We start from the raw sequence: 20,330 nt of genomic DNA, 5'->3' as shown, positions 1-20,330 counted from the left end.
TGGGATACGATAGAAACTCCCTTTCTTCCCCTTGCTTGAAATCAGCAATGATGAGGCTATAGTCAGACTCCACATTGGTTTTTGATTAAGTCCTTTACCTGATCAGGTTACCTCAAGCACCAGAGGATGAGGAAAGGGCGGCATTTTCAGGTGCCACTTCAGGAAAATCAGATAAAGTTGGTCTGTTTCATATTAACTATCAACAAGAACAAGGAATAAAAAGACTGAATAAAAGGGCAACAATTAAAGTTAGAACTAGGTAAGACTAAATTTTAAATGACCACCACCACAAGATACCACATATCCTGACTTTTAACATTCTAAAACAAAGAGACAGAATAACACAAGTCAATGTGATTTCTCTTCTTGAAAAGAGAACAGAATTCCTATTCTTTTCTACCAGTCAACCAAAACTTCTCATCGCTAAGGAGGAGTGATAGGAAACCATTAAATCACTTGAGTGAATTATGAATGCTAATTGGTTACATGATACATATATTTTGAGTTCATATGCAAAACAGCTTCTGCAGTAAAATTATGTTACAAGCCCTAAAAAAGGAAAATAATTAACTTACTGTATCCTATTACCTACCCAATTCTCCATCAGGAATCAAACACATGGAATGTTTTAACAGTAAAGTTTTCATTCAATTTAACACAAGAAAAGATTATTTGGATTTCAAATGCATCATAAGCTTTATCTCAAAAGCTTTACAGATAAACATCATGTCTAAACAGGCATTGGTATATAGATAGTATACCAGTATCTACAGTAATACCAGTAATTCAGAATGGACAATTACCAGTCTAAGACTTGGGGCTTTCTGAAATCTTTTCTGTATAAACAGACAGCTGACATCATGGCAGATGATGATATCTGCCCAATAATTCTAACTGAACTGATGGTAAATTGAGAGAACTTTCCAAGGTGACAACTCCAAATATTTGTGTTAAGTACTTTCTTACCCTATATATGATCTTTTAACACCCTTTAGCTAATGGATGCATGCAAGCATAAAATGATGGAACTTCAACCAGAAATTCACATGGATGATGTTTCTTTTGCCTTTCCCACAAGTTACACTAACCTTAACATTTTAAGTCTTGTGCACTACTGATGAAAAAAATAATAGTTACAAATAGTTGTAGTCTGCATTTTTTAATAAAAAGCTAATAGGCTAGAACAAGAAGAAGCATAACAGACTGTACACTCCAGAACTTACCTTTGCCAGTAGAAGACATACCACTTTTTTTTAAACCAGATAAAAGTGTCCCAACAAAATTCACACCACTTTCTGAACACTTTGCAAATTTCTGCTCTTCAAAGTTTCAGCTCAGAACTAATCAAAATTGCCAATTACAACAATTATCAGAGAAACATAGAAGAAAAACTACAACAGTATATAAGCATGTCATGTGCAGCATGAATAATTAAAGGATTAATCAAATTTACACACCCTTTACTTTCTCTCAGAATCATGTATATGCCCATTTCAAGAAAAGCTTCCACTTTTTTTGTTGATACTCTCCTAAATGAGATAACAGCAAGGATGCAAAGCCTAGAAATCAAAAGTACAAAGAGATGAGCTGGAAAAAGCCTCAGGATACTGACACAAAAAACATTCTAGCCAACCCAAACAAATGTTCCAACTGTATTAGGCGCTACTGGTTTGGAATCTGGGATAGTACATGGCTAACAGAATTTAAGTTTGGAAATGTAGACCACTTATTTTCAAGGCACAAGACTTCACTTAATCTCAGCACAGAATAAACATTTTCAGGGTGAATATCCTCCCATACAGGACTGATGAGATAGATCAAATCAATGACAAAAGTCATATAGAAGCATAAAGACATTATTTAATAAAAGTCACTTAATAAAATATCCACATGTAACTCAAAACATGTAATTAGCTGATTGTTAACTGAAAATATAAGACACGTGCAGAGATTTATGTATTTTTTTGTATTTTCTGAAGAAGAAATTCCATCTGCAAGTTTAGATTTGGCTGTCCTTTTTTGGTCTTCTTACTCAATATTTTATAAGCTTCCAGTTTCTTTTGCTTGTACAACCGTTGAGCTTCTTCTCTTTGTTGTTTTCTTTTTTCAGCTTCCTGAAATAAAAGAGATGATTATGTCAAAATAATTAAAAATCTACACCTGATAAGTTGCTATATAATCAATATAATTTTTTTTGTGAAAATATTGGCAACTAGGTATTGTACTAACACTAGGAACACCATCACTCTTAAAAGCTTAATTCTGACCCTCTTCCAGGATACACTGCAAACAAAACACACATTATTTTACCCAGTGCTTCAAGAGAAAAGCCATGTTTTCTTCAGCAAACATGCTACCACAAAGTTTGTCACTGAAGAAGGCATGACTTTTCCCGCAAAATGAGCACCCTTTATTTTTTTTTCCTTAAATGAAAGGGTACCAAAAATTTTCCACCTTCTACTCTTGAGTGCAAGACAGAAAGAACGAACATGATTCAGCTGCCCCCATGTAAATGTCTTGCAATTCGAGACGTGCTAGGAGACTGGAGAAACCTGCATGGGACTGGCAGATGAACGTGGGACATATCTGGAGTAACAGCTGGAGGTAGGCCAGGTTTGTGATGCTTGGACATCACAAGCAACATTATGTACGGACAACTTAAAACCAGACTGATTGTGACCTGTTCTCTTCAAAGCAACACACATTGCTGTCTTTAACATGATTAAAAAAAAAAAAAAAAACCTAACCAAATTTTCAATTGTAGAAACTTTACTTCTTGAGGACAGAGCACACATGCAACCAAAATATTACTGGAAGCACTCACACTCTATGGACAATCATCCTGATATTATGTTCAGTTTTATCAAGTAACTTACACCCCCATCACTAGTATTGTAATGTCTAATTTGGGCAAACATTCATGATGAGCAAGCCAACTAGCTTACTTCACTTATATCATGTCTTATCGAAATATGCAAGGTACTGCAAATGAGACTGAAAGGTTGCTTCAGTTCATTCTAATGATTTCTTCTCATAAAGCTTATTCTTTGAAACAGTGCCCTGCTGACCAAAAAGGCAGATGTTTTTGCAGAATGTCCAAAGAGATGGTAATTTATTAAGTATATTTTTGTTTTCTGTGGCATAGATAGCCTCTGTGATATATAAAAATTAGTAAGAATGCTCTGTAAGGTAGGACTATAAAATTAACTTGCCATAACTCAACCCCCCCCCCTTCCAAATACAAATACAAGAGGTTGCTTGGGAAAAACACAAACCTGCAAAGACTACATCTCTCTGTCCAGAATGCTTCACATATTTTACTGTAACAGTGATTAATACCATTCATTGTATTTTGTAAAAATCAGAATAGCAGTCCCTATCTAATAATTTTTACTGTTATTTGGTGTACTGCTGTAAACAATGCTCATTTAAGCTACCAACCAAATGCTTATTCAAAGCAACAACAGTCTTCTTACTTAGGTATTCGTCACCTTCTCTTGTATTTTTTCTCATCTCTACTGATTTTTTTTTTTTTTTTTTATATACTGTAGAGGCCAGAAATTTTTTATGCCTTTAAGCTTATTTCTTTTCCCCAAATAAGTAACAGTGAATGCAATGCTTGCCAATAAATGTGGGGGAAAGCATGCAATTATCATACTGATAGTCCATATAAATGATTATTGTTACTCCAGTACTTAGCCACTGCTTGTTTTTGTCAAAATACCTTGAATAAGGCAAACGCTTCCTCCCACCACTCCAAGCAATTCTTATGAGCTGCTTCAGAGAAAAGTCCTTGCAGTCTTTCTGGGTTTTTTTTTGTTTCTGCTTTCTCTAAATAAGCTGGTTACAGCATTTGTTTCCTTTAGCATTACCTATATCTAATGTTTGAAACCTAAACTCACAGCTGAATACAACATATGTAACCTCCCCCAGAACCAAAATCACAAATTTAGCTTACATAAACCTACCCTTGACTTCAATACCACTAAACTAAAGAAATTATAAAATTTATCATACCATATGTATTAATGTAGTGTTTATGCATTAACTACTGGAATTTAGTTTGATAGCAGAAAGTTACACAACTTTTACAGTGTTCCAATGTGTGCCATTCCATAGTCCAACCAACAACGAACTGAGAGAGAAAAGGTCTAATTAAATAAGGATGTCTCAAGTAAGTCACTCAACTGAGTTATTCAACAATGACAATATTAAGGATACACACTGTAAGCATAAGTTCCATTAAATTAGTATGAGGAAAAAATTACTAGCAATTTTGAAGATATTGGTCTTGGATACCATTACATTTAATAGTTTCACTGTTGACCAAAGCGTGTAAAATAAAAACGGTGTTATAACAGTAAGAAATGGAAAGGTTATTTCATTTTTTAATCACTAGATGATGGTATTGTTATTATTTCCTCTTCCACAATATTTAAGACATCTACTATAATCCACTGGGATGTGCACATCAAGGTCTAAGTACTTCTCAATGAAGCAACTGATGTAATAAAATCCCACTAACAGCAACTACAAAGCCAAATAAATAGTACTGTGAGAACCAAGAGAATAACTTTGAACACTTGCATGTCTGAATATTATTGTCAATTTGAAAGAGAATGAAAGAATACCAATACCCATGTTCCCCTCACAAGGTCCCTTTTCTGTCCAAATGGATGGATAAAATGGTATTATCCTAGCCTTTGCCTACAGTCAAGAAAGATCGCTGTCTAAGATTTACCTCTTTCTTCCTGGCACGTTCAGCCTTTATTTTCTCATACTCTTCTTTTGTCTTCTGATTGGACATTTTCTTCTTAAACTTCCTTTCAGTCGTAACTGGCCTATAATTAAAAAGTATACATGCTTTGCATACAGACTATCACTAAGCACACTTAATCATGTATCCCTTTGCCATTGCATGTTCAGAGTACAGTCTTTACAGTCTTTTAAGATTTATAGACTATGTAAGTGAGAAGTAAGGCTCATCCTTCTATACTGGATGGATGCCTACCTGCCCTAATCTTATGAGATACTCATGCATAATGAGCATCTAGCACAAAAACATAGCAATTTTGAGTATACTGAAGACTGGACTGCACAGACTGTTAGAAACACATATACCTTAGCCACTGGACCTTCACATGGATGAAGTTTCGTAAACTTTAAAAAGTTTGCCAAAGAGGTTTTCTCCAGTCACACTGGCTCTTCAGAAATCAGAAAACTCCATGCACCAGCTTAGAGCTATATTCTCTTTCTAGTTCCAACACATGGATGCAATTGCAGAGATAGGAGGACAGTCAACTGTGAGCAGACTGTCTCCCAAAGAACTCACGCTGACATGTGAAGGCAAAAAAGTGGACTAATAATGCCTTTATGAAAGTCTCTTCTTGAAGGAGAGGGTATACTATTATCCTTAATGTTCAAAAATTAGCAATGGAAATTAGGTTCCGTCCCAATTTCAATAACAAGATCTGCTACAGGCATCTTTCACCAGAGAACAATTCAGGAAAAACAAGATGTTTGTCTGACATCCTCTGTCACCACTACTTTGAGTGGATTTTTCCGGTTACCTAGTTCTGATTTTATTTTTTATTTTTAGATTCACAGTAAAGGCATTGCATAAGCAGTGTGTTAGCAAAGACATTTCACACTTGAAAATATAAGCCTTGCTAGTTTTTTAAACAACTGCTGTCAAAACAAGTTCTGATTTCTCCATTATTCACACTTCAAAGTGAAAAACTAGCCATAATCATCTAGGAAATCTCAGACAGACAGTCAGAGAGGAAAGTGAAGACATTCACTCATGCTTTCATTTAGAAATACCACTCAATTCTGGAAGAAGAAGAAGAAGAAAAAAAAATCCTTGTCTTATTCTGACCTCCACCTTGTGGCAATACTGTGTAATAACACCTCATCCGTCCAAGTGAGAAACTATTTAAATGGTGACATATGCTAAAAATGGAATTAACCTAAGCGAAATTTTATTTTACATCCAAACAGAACAAGAAAGTCTACCTAAAGACTCTAGATATCACTGCACCTCACAGATTAGCAGTCACAATCAGGCAGAATTATTAATTTTGGTTTATAATCATAATCAATGACCCTAATTTAAGCAAACAAAAAACCTTTCCTTAAAGAGAAACACCAGTGCTATTTCAGACAACCTCACAAATTAACGGTCAGTTCTAGACAATAGTCTACCCTTCTCCCAGGGCAGGGCTTGGATTTGATTCCCTCTCCCCCCACTCTCAAGCATTTCTTCCAGCAAAGTTTAGAGGTAGGCACACCTTGAAATTCAAAGACTTAAGGCACTCCTTGTAGTAGGGACAACCAGACATTATCTCAATTGCCATATTCAAACACGGCTTCAAAACACTGCCATGACACTGAATGATTACTGGTTTCCAGGTTACTGACATACCTGACAAAGACTTCAGGGGGACGTACTGTCAAACAGGGGAAGAATCAGCTAAGCTGTCTGATGTTTTTAGGCCTCAAATAAAATATCTGACTTTTCCATTTAGTAAAATGTAAGTAGATTTTGAAACAAACCTCACTATAAACAAGTTTTTAAAAAGATAAAAAATAGAAACATCCATTTATTCATTCAAAACCAAGAATAAAGTGTTATTTATAAACAGCACTTTACTATTCTCTCTGCTAGCTGGATCATCCCCAGTAGCATTAAGCTCTTCTTGAAAAATCTTCATTTGCACACATACATATATTACCTCATAACAGGTAAAATCAGTGAACAGTGCTTTTCTCTGTGTGTTTAGAAGTTATTAATCTTTAACAGAAAATGATTTAAATGACAGCATTAAGAGAAAATTGTTTATTTTCCAAAAGAAGAAATCAACTTTTTTTTCCTTCTGCAAAATCATTTTCTTGCTAGCCTGTAAGTAAAAGCTAAAATAGAAATTCCTCCCGCATTCAACAAAAAGCAAATGGAGGTTAACTTAACTCTCGCCTCACTGTAATTTATATTATCTTAAAGTTATAGCATCAAGAATTTCAACTTAGGACTAATTATTTGGTTTTGCCACTCCTGACTAGTGAGGACAACCGTCGTAATTATGACTATTGATGCTCTGTACATACACACACACACGCACACACACACAAAATAAAATAGGAATAACAACTTCTGGCTGAGTCACTTTCTGTCTTTTGATTTATTCTGTACTAGTGACAAGAGTACTCCTTCAGACTATCCTTCCTCTGCTCTTTGGATTGTCTGCCTACCTATCCGTTTCCCCTCTTAGGAAAACTCTAATGAGTGTATTAAGCATCAATTTTATTCTGTCCCCAATTTTTTACTTCTGATTTGCACACAAAGAAATTCTTCACAGTAGAATTCCATGATATTAATGCTAGAAAAAAAGTGTCAGATTACAAGCAGTCAATCCTTATACTGTCACACGCTTTTCCACCAATTCACACAAAGTGTGATATGACTACTCATTAAAAAAGAAAATTCAAGAATGCTTTTCCTTCTTCCAAGAGAAAATGCTTAACTTGACTGGATTCAAATGCTGCTGGGTTCACATGTAAACTAGGAACCCTCTGTATCCTATATTATAAAATACCAAAAGTTCTCTCCCAAGTCTACTGAATTGATTCCCACATTTAGACTGGCAAAATATTATGACATCTGTATTATTTTGGATTAACAGTTTGATCAAGAACACCTCACTGCCTTAAGTAAAGCTTCTCCACACCCTCCTTTTCATTTGTTAAAAGTTTAAATTCCTCCAAAACCAGCCATATAACAAAAGGACAGCTGCAGACATTACTGCTCATCCTAGCAGAAAAAAGTGCAATACGAAGAAGACAACTTATCAGATCGGGAAAGGAAAGACAATGCAAAAATTCTTCCTAAAAAGTGGAATTAAATTAAAACAAACAGATCCAATTCAAAGGTAAACTTCACATTTATAGGACCAAAGAGCACATTACCAGCAGGTTTTTTTTTTTTTTTTTTTAAACATATTCATCTTCTATGTCAATACAGGAAAACTAAAACTAATCTTTGGTACACGTTGAGCTTGAATTATGTTAACAATACTGTTAGATTCAAGAAAATCTCAGTTTAAAAAGAGTCCAACTTCAAACAAACCAACCACTCTTAAGACAACTGCTATACAAACTCTAATAAGAGACTAGGCGTATTTGAAATTGTTTAGTTTGGCCTTATTTTTCTCTTAAGTTAAGAAACCAAACCTGTCAGAGGACATGTAGTAGCAAACTTCTCCGTAGACTCGAGAGAGCACTGCCTGAACTTAAATGGAGACTTTTATCTTTGTAAATTTAGTATTAAATGGTAAGAATTTGGCCAACAGTTACTGTTTTTACTGAACCCTATCCTTGAAGTCCAATGGTAAGGGCAATTTTCATATTATTTCTGTGGATTAACATCCTAACTATCATCAGTTTTGCCTTCTGGTTCTGATGCAAACAGAACAAAGCTACATCTTTATATATTCTAACAATTAAAAAAAACATTTAAGGCCTAGTAGCATTTTTTAGCAAAGCAAATCACTATATTCAGGTCCATGTAAAAGGCAAGATCTAAAATATTTAACAATGGAAAAAATTCTTTGTTTCTGGAGATTTATTTTAAAGACTTACTCTACCGCTTTATTAAGTTCTTCTTCTGACAAAATGGAGTCATTTGTAGCCTTGCGCTGTTTCTTAAGCTTCTCTTCTTCAGCTAGGTAGAGATGTTTCAAGTGCTCTGGATAAGTATCGGTAAACTGAATATCCCGTTGTGTCCCAACCTTTCTTTCCCTTGTTAACAGTTTTCTGTATTCTCTTTGGATCTTTTGTTTCCTCTGAAATGCAAATCCTTGTCCTGAAAACATTGGAAAAAGGGAGTTAAATACACAAGCACTAAAGTAGTACCAAACGCGTTAAGCCAGGACCTTTTCCCATCCATTTTCTTCCCAAAAGAGAGTAAGCAGCTACTTTTATTAACTTTAATAAGCACCAGTCAATAATTCAAGGAAGAACACTGGTATAAAACTGATCCCTATTGCAGCATTGTAGCCGGTGCAGATTTGCTGAAAATTATCACCTGAATTCTTAAGAGAACATACCATTGCGAACATACCAATTAATTTATACTGAATATTGTATACGTTTGCTAATGTTTCTTCAAGTCCCGTGAAAAGATGTATTAACATTCATGTTAATCTCCTGCTTTTGACAGCAACACATACAACATCAAAACAGATTCCGAAAGATAGCCTCAAGAAAACACTGATAGTACTGGCTGCTTAAGAAACCTACAGCTGCAACATCACAGGAAAAAGTGGCTCAACTATTAAATTATACTGTATTAACATGCCGTTGTATCTTCTCAGAAACATACTATTTTTATTCCTAGATATCTTCTTTCTATATCTGTCCAGGAAGAACCTTCCTACAATTTAAAAAGTATGCTACATCATGGAAGCATTTAGCTTTAAAGGAAACACAAGCTAATGGTGGTTTCAGGATCACGCACTATATAGCTACTTATTAGTAGTTCTATGAGTATATTTTGCATACTGAGCATTTTTTTCCCCTAACACTGAATAATTAAACTCTCTCTGGCATTGGTGTGACTATAGAAATTGTTGCCAAACACACTTTTAGTACATTTGCTCAAATCATGACCTCTATCATTTTTACCATATTTTCTCTTTAATTTAAGTATTTAATTCTTCCATATATCTTACATCTTATCCATGTTCGAAACTTTCCATTTTCTACTGTGTAATTCATAGACAGATCTTTTAGTAAAACTACCTCAAACACGTGAATCGAACAGCAAAAAACGGCTCCGCACCCCCACGCCCGGGGCTGGGGGGGGGGAGAGGGGGAGCTCCAGGCCCCCCGCCAGCCGGGCAGCCCCCGGCTCCCCTCCGCCACCGAGCCCTCCTCGCCCCCGCGCTCACCCTCCTGGAGGCTCCCCAAGGCGCCGCGGAGCGACACCGGCCTCCAGGGCCGCTTGCGGCGGGGGCCGCGGCCCGCGCTCCCCGCCGGCGGGCCCGGCCTGCCCTGCCGCGCCGCCGCCATCACCCGCCGCCGTCGCACACCGAAACGTCACCAAGCCGTGCCACGGCCCCGCCTCGACTCGACTCGGCGCTCAACTCGCCCGCCTCTCCCTGGCGCGGCGGCCGGCAGGCGTCATGAGCCGAGCGCCGCGCTGCCATGTCGCGGCCGCGCGGGGCCCCGCCGCCGCAGGTGGCGCCGGCGGCGGCGGCCGCGGGACTGCGGCGCGTTGCGCGGTTCCTGGCGCGCGCCCTGCCGCTATGCCGCGCCCACGCCGTGGAGCTCTACACGCGCGGCCTCTGGGAGCGGCTCGTGGCGCTGCGCCCCGAGGCGGTACTGGAGGTGCTGGGCGGGCCCGGGCGGCTGGCGCTGCAACACTCCCTGGCGGAGGCCGCCGGCGCCGCGGCGGCGCAGTGGGGTGAGTCGGGCCGGGGGGCGGGGCGAGGGCGCGACGTCTCGCCGAGATGCCGGGCGCCGCCATTTTCGGCGTGGTGGGGGTTGGCGGGGCGACGCTTTTTCACCGCTGCTCAGCGCCATTTTGGGCGGAGGGGAGGGGAGGAGAGGAGTGTCAGTGTCTGGGGACACACCAATTTCACACCAGTTCACTGAGCTGATTTTTTTTATCCATCTTGACCACCTGCCTTTCCATAGCCCTTTCCACATTGTTGCTGCATTAATCTGTCTTCGACTGAAGCCTTTTCTGCTTTTTTGTGCCCCTCAGAGCACTCGTCTTCTTTTCCGGGTTAATAGGATAGGTCTGGAAGAGTCATGATTCAGATTGCATGTAGCCACGGTGGGAGAAATTATATTTTAAGAGGCTCTCACGAGTGCTAGTTGTGGTGACCATCTCATTTATACATTGCCTCCTGTTCAGTTAGAATGCAGAAGTGAAATGAGGCTTGTAACTGCCAGGCTCGTTTGCTCTGACTAGTTTCCGAAGAACGGAAATAAAATGAACCAGAAAGCCTGTATGAGTGGAAAGATGTAACAGTTAAAAGTCTTCCAAATGTTGAAACTCTGGAAATAGGGAGGACAGCTGGAAAAGGCTTAAACACCGCTTTACTATATATCTGCAGTAATGAGTGTCTGGCAAAGGAAGACAGAAAGCTGTTTTATTTCTGACAAGAGCTATTTAAGAAGCACTTCGTATTTTTTGTAGTTTTCAAGTAACTCACGAGGAGGCCAACTATGAAACTGTATTACTGAATTTGCTGCACTCCAAGTAAAAGGGAAACATACCAGTAATACGCTTTTAGGCAGAGTACAGAAATGAAGATAAAGCATCTGAAAGGTGTGCTGTTTTGGGGGCCTGAGTCCAAGCAAGGAGATTAGTTTCAAAACTAGGATAAAATCTTTGACAAAGAACTTTTCCGAGAAAAATAACTTGTATCGTGCCAAAGCTTATGGAGTGTAGATAGCTCTTGCATAGCACTGAATGCTACATGAAATAACCCATGAGACAGAAAGGCATGTTGAATGTAATGAAGGAGTTGATGGAAAATAGCATGTGGAACTACGTGCTTTTTGGCATAAAAGACAAACTGAGATAATGACTTGAATTTGGAAAAATATTGAAGAACTGGAAATTGCTACATCACTTTGTAACATTTCTGGATCTGAAAACCTTCAAAATATTAACTGACTACTTTTTTTCAATGAAGGATTGAGGTATCTGGAAAAAAAAAAAACTATTCATGAAATAAATTAACATTAATTGACTTTGAGAGCCAGATGGAAACAAGGAAGACAGTGATCCAGTCAGCAAGCAAAAGTTTTGGGCAGCAGCAACAAAATCTTTAGGTTTAATGAGTGTTTTTGACTGGTAGTGTCAGAGTCAGAACTGATCGTGACTGACAGTAAGGGCATAAAATTAAATATAAATAGAGGCTGGGACAAAAGTAATTACTGAGTGAAGTCGTTAAAAAGAAAGCTGTAAAGGGCGATTACCTTCATCCTGACTATATGTATAGGAAAGCCCATGAAAGGGTGCAGACTCTGAAGTGATGACCCATGGAGTAGAACCAGGAAGACACAGAACTGTTCTGTAGGTACTAAAGTCTGAAAATCATGTATTGATCTTTATCCAAAATGTATGCCATAAAATCTAATACAGAAATTACTGGTTGAGGAGTCACGTTTTATGGCTAAAATGAAGCATATATTTTAGAAGGACATGAGGTCTTCAGGCTGTTGGAGAAAATACGTGTTAGGTTTCTGCAAAGATCAATTATACTTATTGAAAAGGGGAACTACCTCAGAATGACAGTCTTCTGTTTAACATTTGGAAAGTTTTGAGTCACTATAAAAATCTCACGGAATATTCTTTCCCCTATCGTGACAAAATTGGAGACACCGTAATGGGATGAGCATATGCCTGTTGGTTTGGCGGTAATGTGTGCAGCTATCCTTTTGTTACCTGGCTTGTTTTGGAAGTATTTTAACTATGAACTTTTAACAAATGAAAAGGAGGGTGCAACAAACCTTTCCTTTGATGGTTTATGCTGGAATCCTTTGACTGCATGGTACCAGTGCATCCGGACATGTGAGCAAGGCATGCAGTAGGAGAGTGTAAGTTTCTCAGTGAAGATACCTGCATACATGTACTTGTATTTGAAAATGAACACACTGTTAACCTGTATTAAAATGAGGATTGAGAAGAATAAAGGTACAATAAAGATCTTATTTAAATAGATTAGTACAAGTAAATAGTAGATACTAGTCACTTACCTGAAAACCCATCATAAAGAGAAGTTGCTCTTTCTTTAAAATATTAACTGTATGTATGGTTGTTATTCAGAATTATCAGCTATTTAAATGTTAGATGTATATCTTTAGTTTCAGATGAGTGCTATAGTACTCTCATAACATGCTGTCACTCACATTTTTTGGGTGTGGCTGTGAGAATAGATTTACTTTGTATGCACAAATTAGTAAGACATAGTGGTCATGCATCCCAAATACCTTACTCAATATATGTGTAAAATGACATTTGATTTCACATGGTAAAACATTTGCTGCCTAACAATTTGAGAAGTCATACATTTGTATATTTACAAATGTATTGTGTCCCCAAACTATTATGAAAAGATGAATGCAATGGAAAAAAATGTTCAGACACTCTTTCTAGAAATCTCTTCCAATAGGGGTCCCAAATGAAATTAATAGGAAATATCGGGTCCATTTGACAGAATTGATTTTAAAATGTGAAGTTGTCAGTTCATATTCACATAGCCCTCCAAATTAAAAAGTAAGGTTATTGCAGATTGGCACAACATTGTTATTCTGTGCAATATTTTGTATTACTATAGGGATTTCGACAAATAGATATGCTGAGCTCTAGTTTTTCCTAGAAGTAAGTAAGCAGCAAATTTCAATTCTGTTATATAGAATCATATGCAAGAGGATGATTGCATGTTCTATAAATCAGTTTCAGAGAATATTCTCAAATAATCATCGGATGGTGTTTCATTATAATGACCACATAAAGCGAGGACTCCTTGTTTTCAGTTGCACCCTACAGAAAAATTTCAGATCCACTTTTAGATATGGAAAACTCTTGTATGTTTTTTATGCATCAGAAAGCTGACATTTGCCATGATTTATTTGCAAATGTATGGTCTGACTGGCTAAAATACATTAGATTTTATCTTGTGAACAACCAAAGCACTTTGAGAAAACTGCCATTTTTAATATTCATAAACAATACTTAGTCAAACAGCTGCCATTGTGTAGTTTGAAGTAATGCTTCAGATGCCGTAATGTAATTGAGTTTTTCCTTTTAGTTGGCAAGCTAGGACAATTTAAATTTGGTAGGAGTTTTATACAGATGATATGCCAGTCATTGTATATGACATCCTGATAGTTCTGTTAATGTTCTTCAATCAGATAACTGAATTCAAGGAAGTTACATAATGTGAGTATTTAATTTTAGTGATGTGAGATTTGTAAGGAGAGCTAATATATGTTATTAAGCCAGCTGTTGAAAAAGTTAAAGGACACAAGCTTTGGGTTTATAAGCTTTTCATGAATTCTAACAAAGAAGCAGAAAACTCCAAGATTCAATAATCACTCTTTAACCTAATAAAACTATTAAGTACCAAGATGAGTTGTACATGTGCAATGTAGAGGGATTGGCAGGAAGTAAGGTAAAGGGAAGATTGGGATGCTAAAAATTATGAACTCAGTAAATATATTCTTTTACGCCATAAAAACAATTTACTGAGTCCACAATTTTTAGTATCCAGTAGAGTTTTGAATATTAGTTCCCAGGATCACATCCTGAAGCAATGTAATTGGTCGCCTTTGAGACTCATGACTGAGCAGTTGTTTTTGTTTTGTGAAATAATTTCTTGCACTGATACTGATTTTTCGTAATTGATTGTGTGAATTCATTGTGACCGTTGTTTTCACATGAGTAATTTCCATGAGAGAACTTTGAGGAATCAGAAGGAAGTTTGAGGTTTTGGGATGAGCACAAGAGAATTCATGGATTTTGATCCTTTTGATCCTAGAATGGGGAGGGCTCGTTCCAGGATGTTGTTTATTTCACCAGCTGAGACTCCTCTTTGGGTGAAAGTCCCTGATGAGGTATGTAATATGTATTCCTTACTGAGGGGCTCGACAAGTATGTGAGATACTGCTTTATGCTATGTTTTGGATGAGGGCTGGTGTCGTAAAAATGAGGTGCCTAGGTCAATGGCATTCTTGCATTTAGTCATTTGACAGATATTAAGGATATGGCCATTAGGGTATCCAAGAAGTTGACGCTGATGCAGTTTGAGGAAAGGTAATTACAGAGTTTGTGTAGAAACTGATGAGAGCGCCCTAGCTTTCAGTCCAGGTGTATCTTAGGTGAGGGATGGTTACAGATACCTAAACAAAATATTTAACTCAAAGTAGGTTGTGTAGGTGTGGCATCTTTGTGTACATATCTGTGCCCATTTTTTGAATTAACTTGCCTGCTGAGAATGAAGTTATTCTGGATGAAGAGGAGGAGGATAGACTGGAAACATGTATGTAGGTCTAGACCTTACAGATAATTGCAGTGGACTGTAATGGTCCTGGTTTGAAATGATAGGCAAGTCTGATGCTTTTAAATAAACCTTTTTCCAGCATCTATTTAGATACCCTGAATTGGAGGGCTGGGGTTAACACTGGCATAATGAGTTTATTTCCAATAAACAAAACTAATGAAATTAAAGCTTGTGGTAGGGAAACAAGCATGGCTCGAGTATCAAAATAGGTCGTATTTATAGACAACATATATTTACCTAGTTTGTTGATAATGCTTGCTTTCATTTTCATCTTTTGTACTAAAAAAATAAGTTTATGAAATCTTTAGGGTACTTCAAGTTGATTTTTATTTTTTCTGTTTATTTCTATTAATGCTCCTATAAATTTTACAGTAAAAAGAATTCTATGCTGTTTAATATTACTGAAAAATGCATATATTAGTAATCTTTTAATCTACAAGGGCTTCTTCTAATCAACTATTTTCCTGAATTTTGTTGTTATCTTGTTATGTAGAAGAAGAATGACAGTATTTCTTCTTACACCTCCAAGTATCTGATGTCACTGTAATGACAGAAGGCATATTTTTTTCCACTTGTGCTACTGATTGGGACATTTAGAATATAAATATTAGTGAACATTACTTAATATCTAGCCAAACATTTTGAAAAAATGTTGCTTAGAAACCAAACTGTTTTTTGCTGTGAGCATGGATATTTAATAGGTATGTAATATACATGTATGAAAATGAAATTTGCAAAAATCAGAGGCTATTCAGATCTGTTTCTCATTCATCTAACGTATGTTAAAGAAATGTTTTGTAATATGATGACATTCCAATGTATTTCCAAACTCCTTTATTTCATATAATTACACGCCATGAAAAAGAGAAATGGTTTTTGGGAGGAAAGGTTTTTGTTTGATTTTTATTTTGTTTTGTCATACAAGATTGGCCGGTATATTTAAAAATGTGTGCCAGTAGTTAAAAAGATTATATGTTTCAGTGTTGTGTGCTCCAGCTTTATAAAATGCTGAAAAATACTCTTGTTGGACACGGAGGAAATAAAATTTGGGGATAAAAGAACATAAATGTTTTTTAGAATGGGCTGTAATTTTCACAAGTATGTTATACTAAATATTGTACTACTTGAAAGAGACCATAATACATATGAAATGGGAACACCAACTTCTCATCAGGAAGATTAGACTTCTTCTTCAGCTGGCAACACTGCTGAACAGCTGGCAAAATATCCCTCTGCACCTTGAGACTTAATGTCTCATCTCTATCACTCTCTCAATAATTGTTGCCATATAGCCTTGCTTGTTGAGTCTCTTCTTCAACTTTGTCCTCTTGCTTGACAGATTCGTTTTTTGTCCCCACTGGATCAAACCTACAGATTTCTATGCATTTTGGGGGACTCAGGCTACATTCATGTTGTGGATATGTATAAATTTCAGGGAACATTGCTCATTACCAGAAAATCGAAAATAAGTTAAATAAATGAACCTCCCTTTAAAAATAATACATAAACTGTGTTTTTTCTTCAACAGGTGTGTTTTTCTATCAACATAACCATGCATATAGCTATTGATATAAGTCTAGGGTTTATTTTTCTAGCAAGCAGTATGAATAAACATTCCATCTTTTTTGGTATAAGCATTTTACACTGAAAGTGACAGATTCGGTTCTTTTGGAGAGTTTTATGGAAAATAAAGGAAAAGTTGAAGTGATTTGTTTCTAATGCAAAGGTTAATCCTTTAAAAAAATTGAAGCCCAGTCCCTAAAAACCTACTATACTAGTAAATCTGTGTGCAGATATATTGGATATTGACACCTTTGTTCCTTTTTAGTTGTATTTTCTGTATGTTGTATGTCATTGTGTCTTTCATAAAATGATATGACTAAAATGATCTTTTTGTGTAGTGTGTATAAACTGTGGTGCTTCTTAGCCAAACTGACATGCTAAACTAAAATCTAATACTACTAGTGTTTTAAAATTATGCTGAAACGGTAAGATCAAAGATACTTTCACATATTTTTTATACCTTTCAATGCTCCCACTGAATTTAGATTGCTACTTTATTCCAGCTTGGCTATCACCGCTCCACTGTGTAGATACTCGCCTCCTTTTGTAGGCATTCAAACTTTGGAAGAAAAAACCCCAACCCCTTACATTGCACAAAGTGTTTGATTACCATATCCCATGATATTATTCTCTTCTATTATTTACTTGATGAGAAGGTATTGTCAGAAAGGAAGTTTATTTTTCTTCAGTCATTTCAAAATGCACACATCTAATTTGTTGTCTTCCTGTAACTTACCTTATAGAGACATATTGAGAGACCAAATTACCCTTTCTCCCCAAAGACTTAGCAGTCTTTAACTGGTTCAGGGTTTTTTTTTTACTTCTGTTCTCTAGTATGTTACATTCTCATCTGTCATGAAGGTTCATTAACTAAAAATTACTGAATATTCAGAAGGACAAATAAAGTCATTTGCAGAAAAAGATGGCTCTGTTTTTTGATTTTGTAGTAGAGAAGAGTAGAATAAGTGCCTTGCAGATACAGAAATAATAGTAATTCTGGTTAAAGTTTAGACAATATTTATTCTTACTTAGTCCTAAATTTTATTTGCCATATTCATGCCTTGGTAGTGTAATACTATAAAAATAAATCTGTTGACATTGTTGGGATTGTTTTCCACAGTCTAATATTTGTAGTCATGCAAGAGGTGAGGTCGGTAGAAACAGCTGTATCTCATACAGATGGGTATTTGGAAAAGCTGCCATGCTACATATGTACTTGCACAAAATTTACCCGTGAAACAAGAGACAAACCAGGAGACATTTTGTAAATCTGTGTAAAAGTTTGTTTTCTGGTCTAGAGGACTAGTGTTTATTTGTTTCTAACGAATTGTACGTTTTTAGAGATATAAAAACTTTTATCGAAACTATGTAGAATTCAACAAATAGTTTTAGCTAAAATATGCTGACTTAGAAAATATATAATATATTAAATATATATCATTCGAAATCACTGTATTCCCAGAATTAGTAAATGGTTCATACCATTGTATATTTCACTTTAAAATAGGTCTACATTTTTAAGAAGGTAGTGTTTTCTAAAGAACTAAGTAATATCGAACTGAAATACTTCATTCTGAGTCAAACAAAATATACATTAGGATCTGACTTTGGATCACACCTGATTGGTGATGAAAATTAATTTAATTCTCCCAGTAGACTCACCAGTTACAAAGCAACTAGGAAAATACATGAATGTAATGATTGTAAGTCAAGACATTTTATATGTTGAACAACTGTATTTATTAAAAAAATCAGTGTAGTAGTGTATACTGTCAGATGGGGTGATTATGAAATGCATAATGAGCAAGTTTGTAAACAGAAGATCAGTGCTAATTTTAACTGAATTCTCTTACTGGTTATACTAAAATAGCTCTGCGAAAATAATAGATTTTTCCACACTTACACTAATTCAGCTAAGAGCAAAGTTTGAGATAAATTCTTAAGGGGGAAAATAATGAATTTACACACTTACGCAAAATAATTTGTTCGTTCTGTCTCATACTACTTGTTTATTATTTAATTGTTCTCTGTCCTATTACAGGAATGTTAAGCTCCGTTAACAGAAATCTTTTCCTTCCTCTTTCCATACAGATGACTGCAGGTTCTCCAGCGTGTTCTGTGAGAAGTCTAAGAGGCTTATTGATGTGCATTCTTTTGCCTTGGCTGCTAAGTATTATTCTTTGTCAAACCTTGGACTGTGTACACCATTAGAAGAGATACTTGAAGCACTGAGAGGAGAACGTCAAGAAAGAAATGGTATATTTACACTTATATTTAAATTTATTTACATTTATATTTAAATTTGTATGTATCCACTATAGTATCTGCAGTGCTACCTGTTTGTTTTTTGTTAGATGGCTTTCTCATACTTCTCTCTTGAATTTTCTTTTATTCATGGATACTTTCTTCATTGCCATTATTAGAAAATGTGTTCTCTTGCTAAAATTTGAGCAAAGAGGAGTCACAGCCCTCAATGCCTATAGACATTTCCTAAGATTCAGTCTTAAAGGGGATAAGATGGGCAAGCAGGCACATCATTATTTGACTTACGAATCAGATACCTAGTTTTATTCCCTTTGTGTTTTTTTTCTCCCTCAGCAGCAAGAATCATGATTGCTGGTCTTGCTTTTTTAAAAACCTCAGCCTAACATCCTGAAGCCATACTGCCAGAAGTAGTTTTTTGTTACATCTTTTGTATATGTGCTTAGGCATTTAACTGAATATGGCCCTGTAAGACTTTGATATCTCAAAAGAAGTTGATTTTATTCATTCTGTATTTTTTGGGACCAGTGTCAAGTATATGTCTTAAAACTAGAGTCATTTCATTTGCTGTAGTTAAAGAAATTGAATGAAAACACTCTCAAGTTGGCATCTTTACAGTGGAAGTCTTACCCCAGACTGTATTTTTGTATCAGATGGTAAACTGGCATTTCTACTTACTTTAACTGCTGTCATTTTCACTGAAAGTGTGCTCTTCAGTGAGACCTCAGCCATTATGGATTTGTTACTGTCTTTCAAATTTCTCATTAATTTTTCAGAGACAGACTCTGAGCAACTCTCTGCCTTTGATTTCTAATGTGCTCTGTCTCTATATTAAACCTCTGTTCACCTTTCCTATCGTAAGTGGTAGCACCGTTATACGTTTTGGCCATCTCTCCCATTTTCTGCAGTGATCTTTTTCCAGTTTTGCAGTTTTCCATATTTGGTTTCCCAGTTTTTCATTTCTTCACAATTACCAAAATGCCACAGGTAAAAACAGTCCTTACAGTCTGTTACCTGTTGGTCTTACTGTAAGTTTCCTTTCTGGCTTCTTTCTTTCTGCTGTTCTTTCATCTGAAGCCTTTTCTCCTTATGTTTGACAACAGTATGCAGCTTTTCTTTTACTTACCTTTTAGCTATTTTCATTTTTTGAATGCTCTCGCAACCTCTCTTCTTCTTAAATTTCTGTAATTCTGTAGTTCTACCTTGTTATACCCGTACTTGAGTTCATACTTACATTAGCTTTCTTCGAGAAAAATATGAAGATTCTTCTGTTTTTTGTCATGCAAAATGGAACATCTACAATAAGACAGCTGCTGAATATTTTGTTCTGCATCTTGCAGGAGTGCTTCTTGGTTGGGTAACTGGGCCCTGGGATTGTGATGTAGTAATTTTAAATTGTACTTCATAGTAAAAATAGAAAGTGTTCCAAAT

The 20,330-nt window shown here is 36.4% G+C and overlaps 2 protein-coding genes across 3 annotated transcripts in view; one reads left to right on the top strand and one right to left on the bottom strand.

The window, feature by feature from the left end:
• Positions 1-1,842: 1,842 nt before the first annotated feature.
• CCDC59 (coiled-coil domain containing 59) lies at positions 1,843-10,096 on the bottom strand. Of its 2 annotated transcripts, XM_067312958.1 has the most exons (4): positions 9,945-10,093; positions 8,635-8,857; positions 4,742-4,841; positions 1,843-2,114 (listed from the first exon to the last, which is right to left on the bottom strand). In XM_067312958.1, the coding sequence occupies exons 1-4, from the start codon at positions 10,063-10,065 to the stop codon at positions 1,953-1,955; spliced, it is 606 nt and encodes a 201-aa protein (XP_067169059.1). In that variant the 5' UTR covers positions 10,066-10,093; the 3' UTR covers positions 1,843-1,952. The 2 variants fall into 2 exon arrangements, with proteins under 2 accessions (XP_067169059.1, XP_067169065.1); XM_067312964.1 differs by lacking the exon at positions 4,742-4,841 and having other exon boundaries at positions 8,640-8,857; positions 9,945-10,096.
• A 22-nt stretch (positions 10,097-10,118) lies between these two features.
• METTL25 (methyltransferase like 25) overlaps positions 10,119-20,330 on the top strand; it is a 66,620-nt gene continuing 56,408 nt past the window's right edge. Inside the window, exons 1-2 of the mRNA XM_067312948.1 lie at positions 10,119-10,459; positions 18,729-18,893. Coding sequence (XP_067169049.1) covers positions 10,201-10,459; positions 18,729-18,893 — 424 coding nt within the window. The 5' untranslated portion in view covers positions 10,119-10,200. The remainder of the gene's footprint in view (positions 10,460-18,728; positions 18,894-20,330) is intronic.

The sequence above is a fragment of the Apteryx mantelli genome, chromosome 1 (assembly GCF_036417845.1).
Source record: "Apteryx mantelli isolate bAptMan1 chromosome 1, bAptMan1.hap1, whole genome shotgun sequence".
Lineage (NCBI taxonomy): Eukaryota > Metazoa > Chordata > Aves > Apterygiformes > Apterygidae > Apteryx > Apteryx mantelli.
The sequence above is the reverse complement of the archived record's forward strand: the minus strand, read 5'-3'. Positions and strand labels throughout refer to the sequence as shown.

Coding starts and splice junctions, on each gene's coding strand:
- CCDC59 (XM_067312958.1), bottom strand. CDS start 10,065: ATGGCGGCGGCGCGGCAGGGCAGGCCGGGCCCGCCGGCGGGGAGCGCG. Junction 8,858..9,944: donor CTTGGGGAGCCTCCAGGAGG/GTGAGCGCGGGG, acceptor CAATGTTTTCAG/GACAAGGATTTGCATTTCAG. Junction 4,842..8,634: donor GAACTTAATAAAGCGGTAGA/GTAAGTCTTTAA, acceptor TTTTAATTATAG/GCCAGTTACGACTGAAAGGA.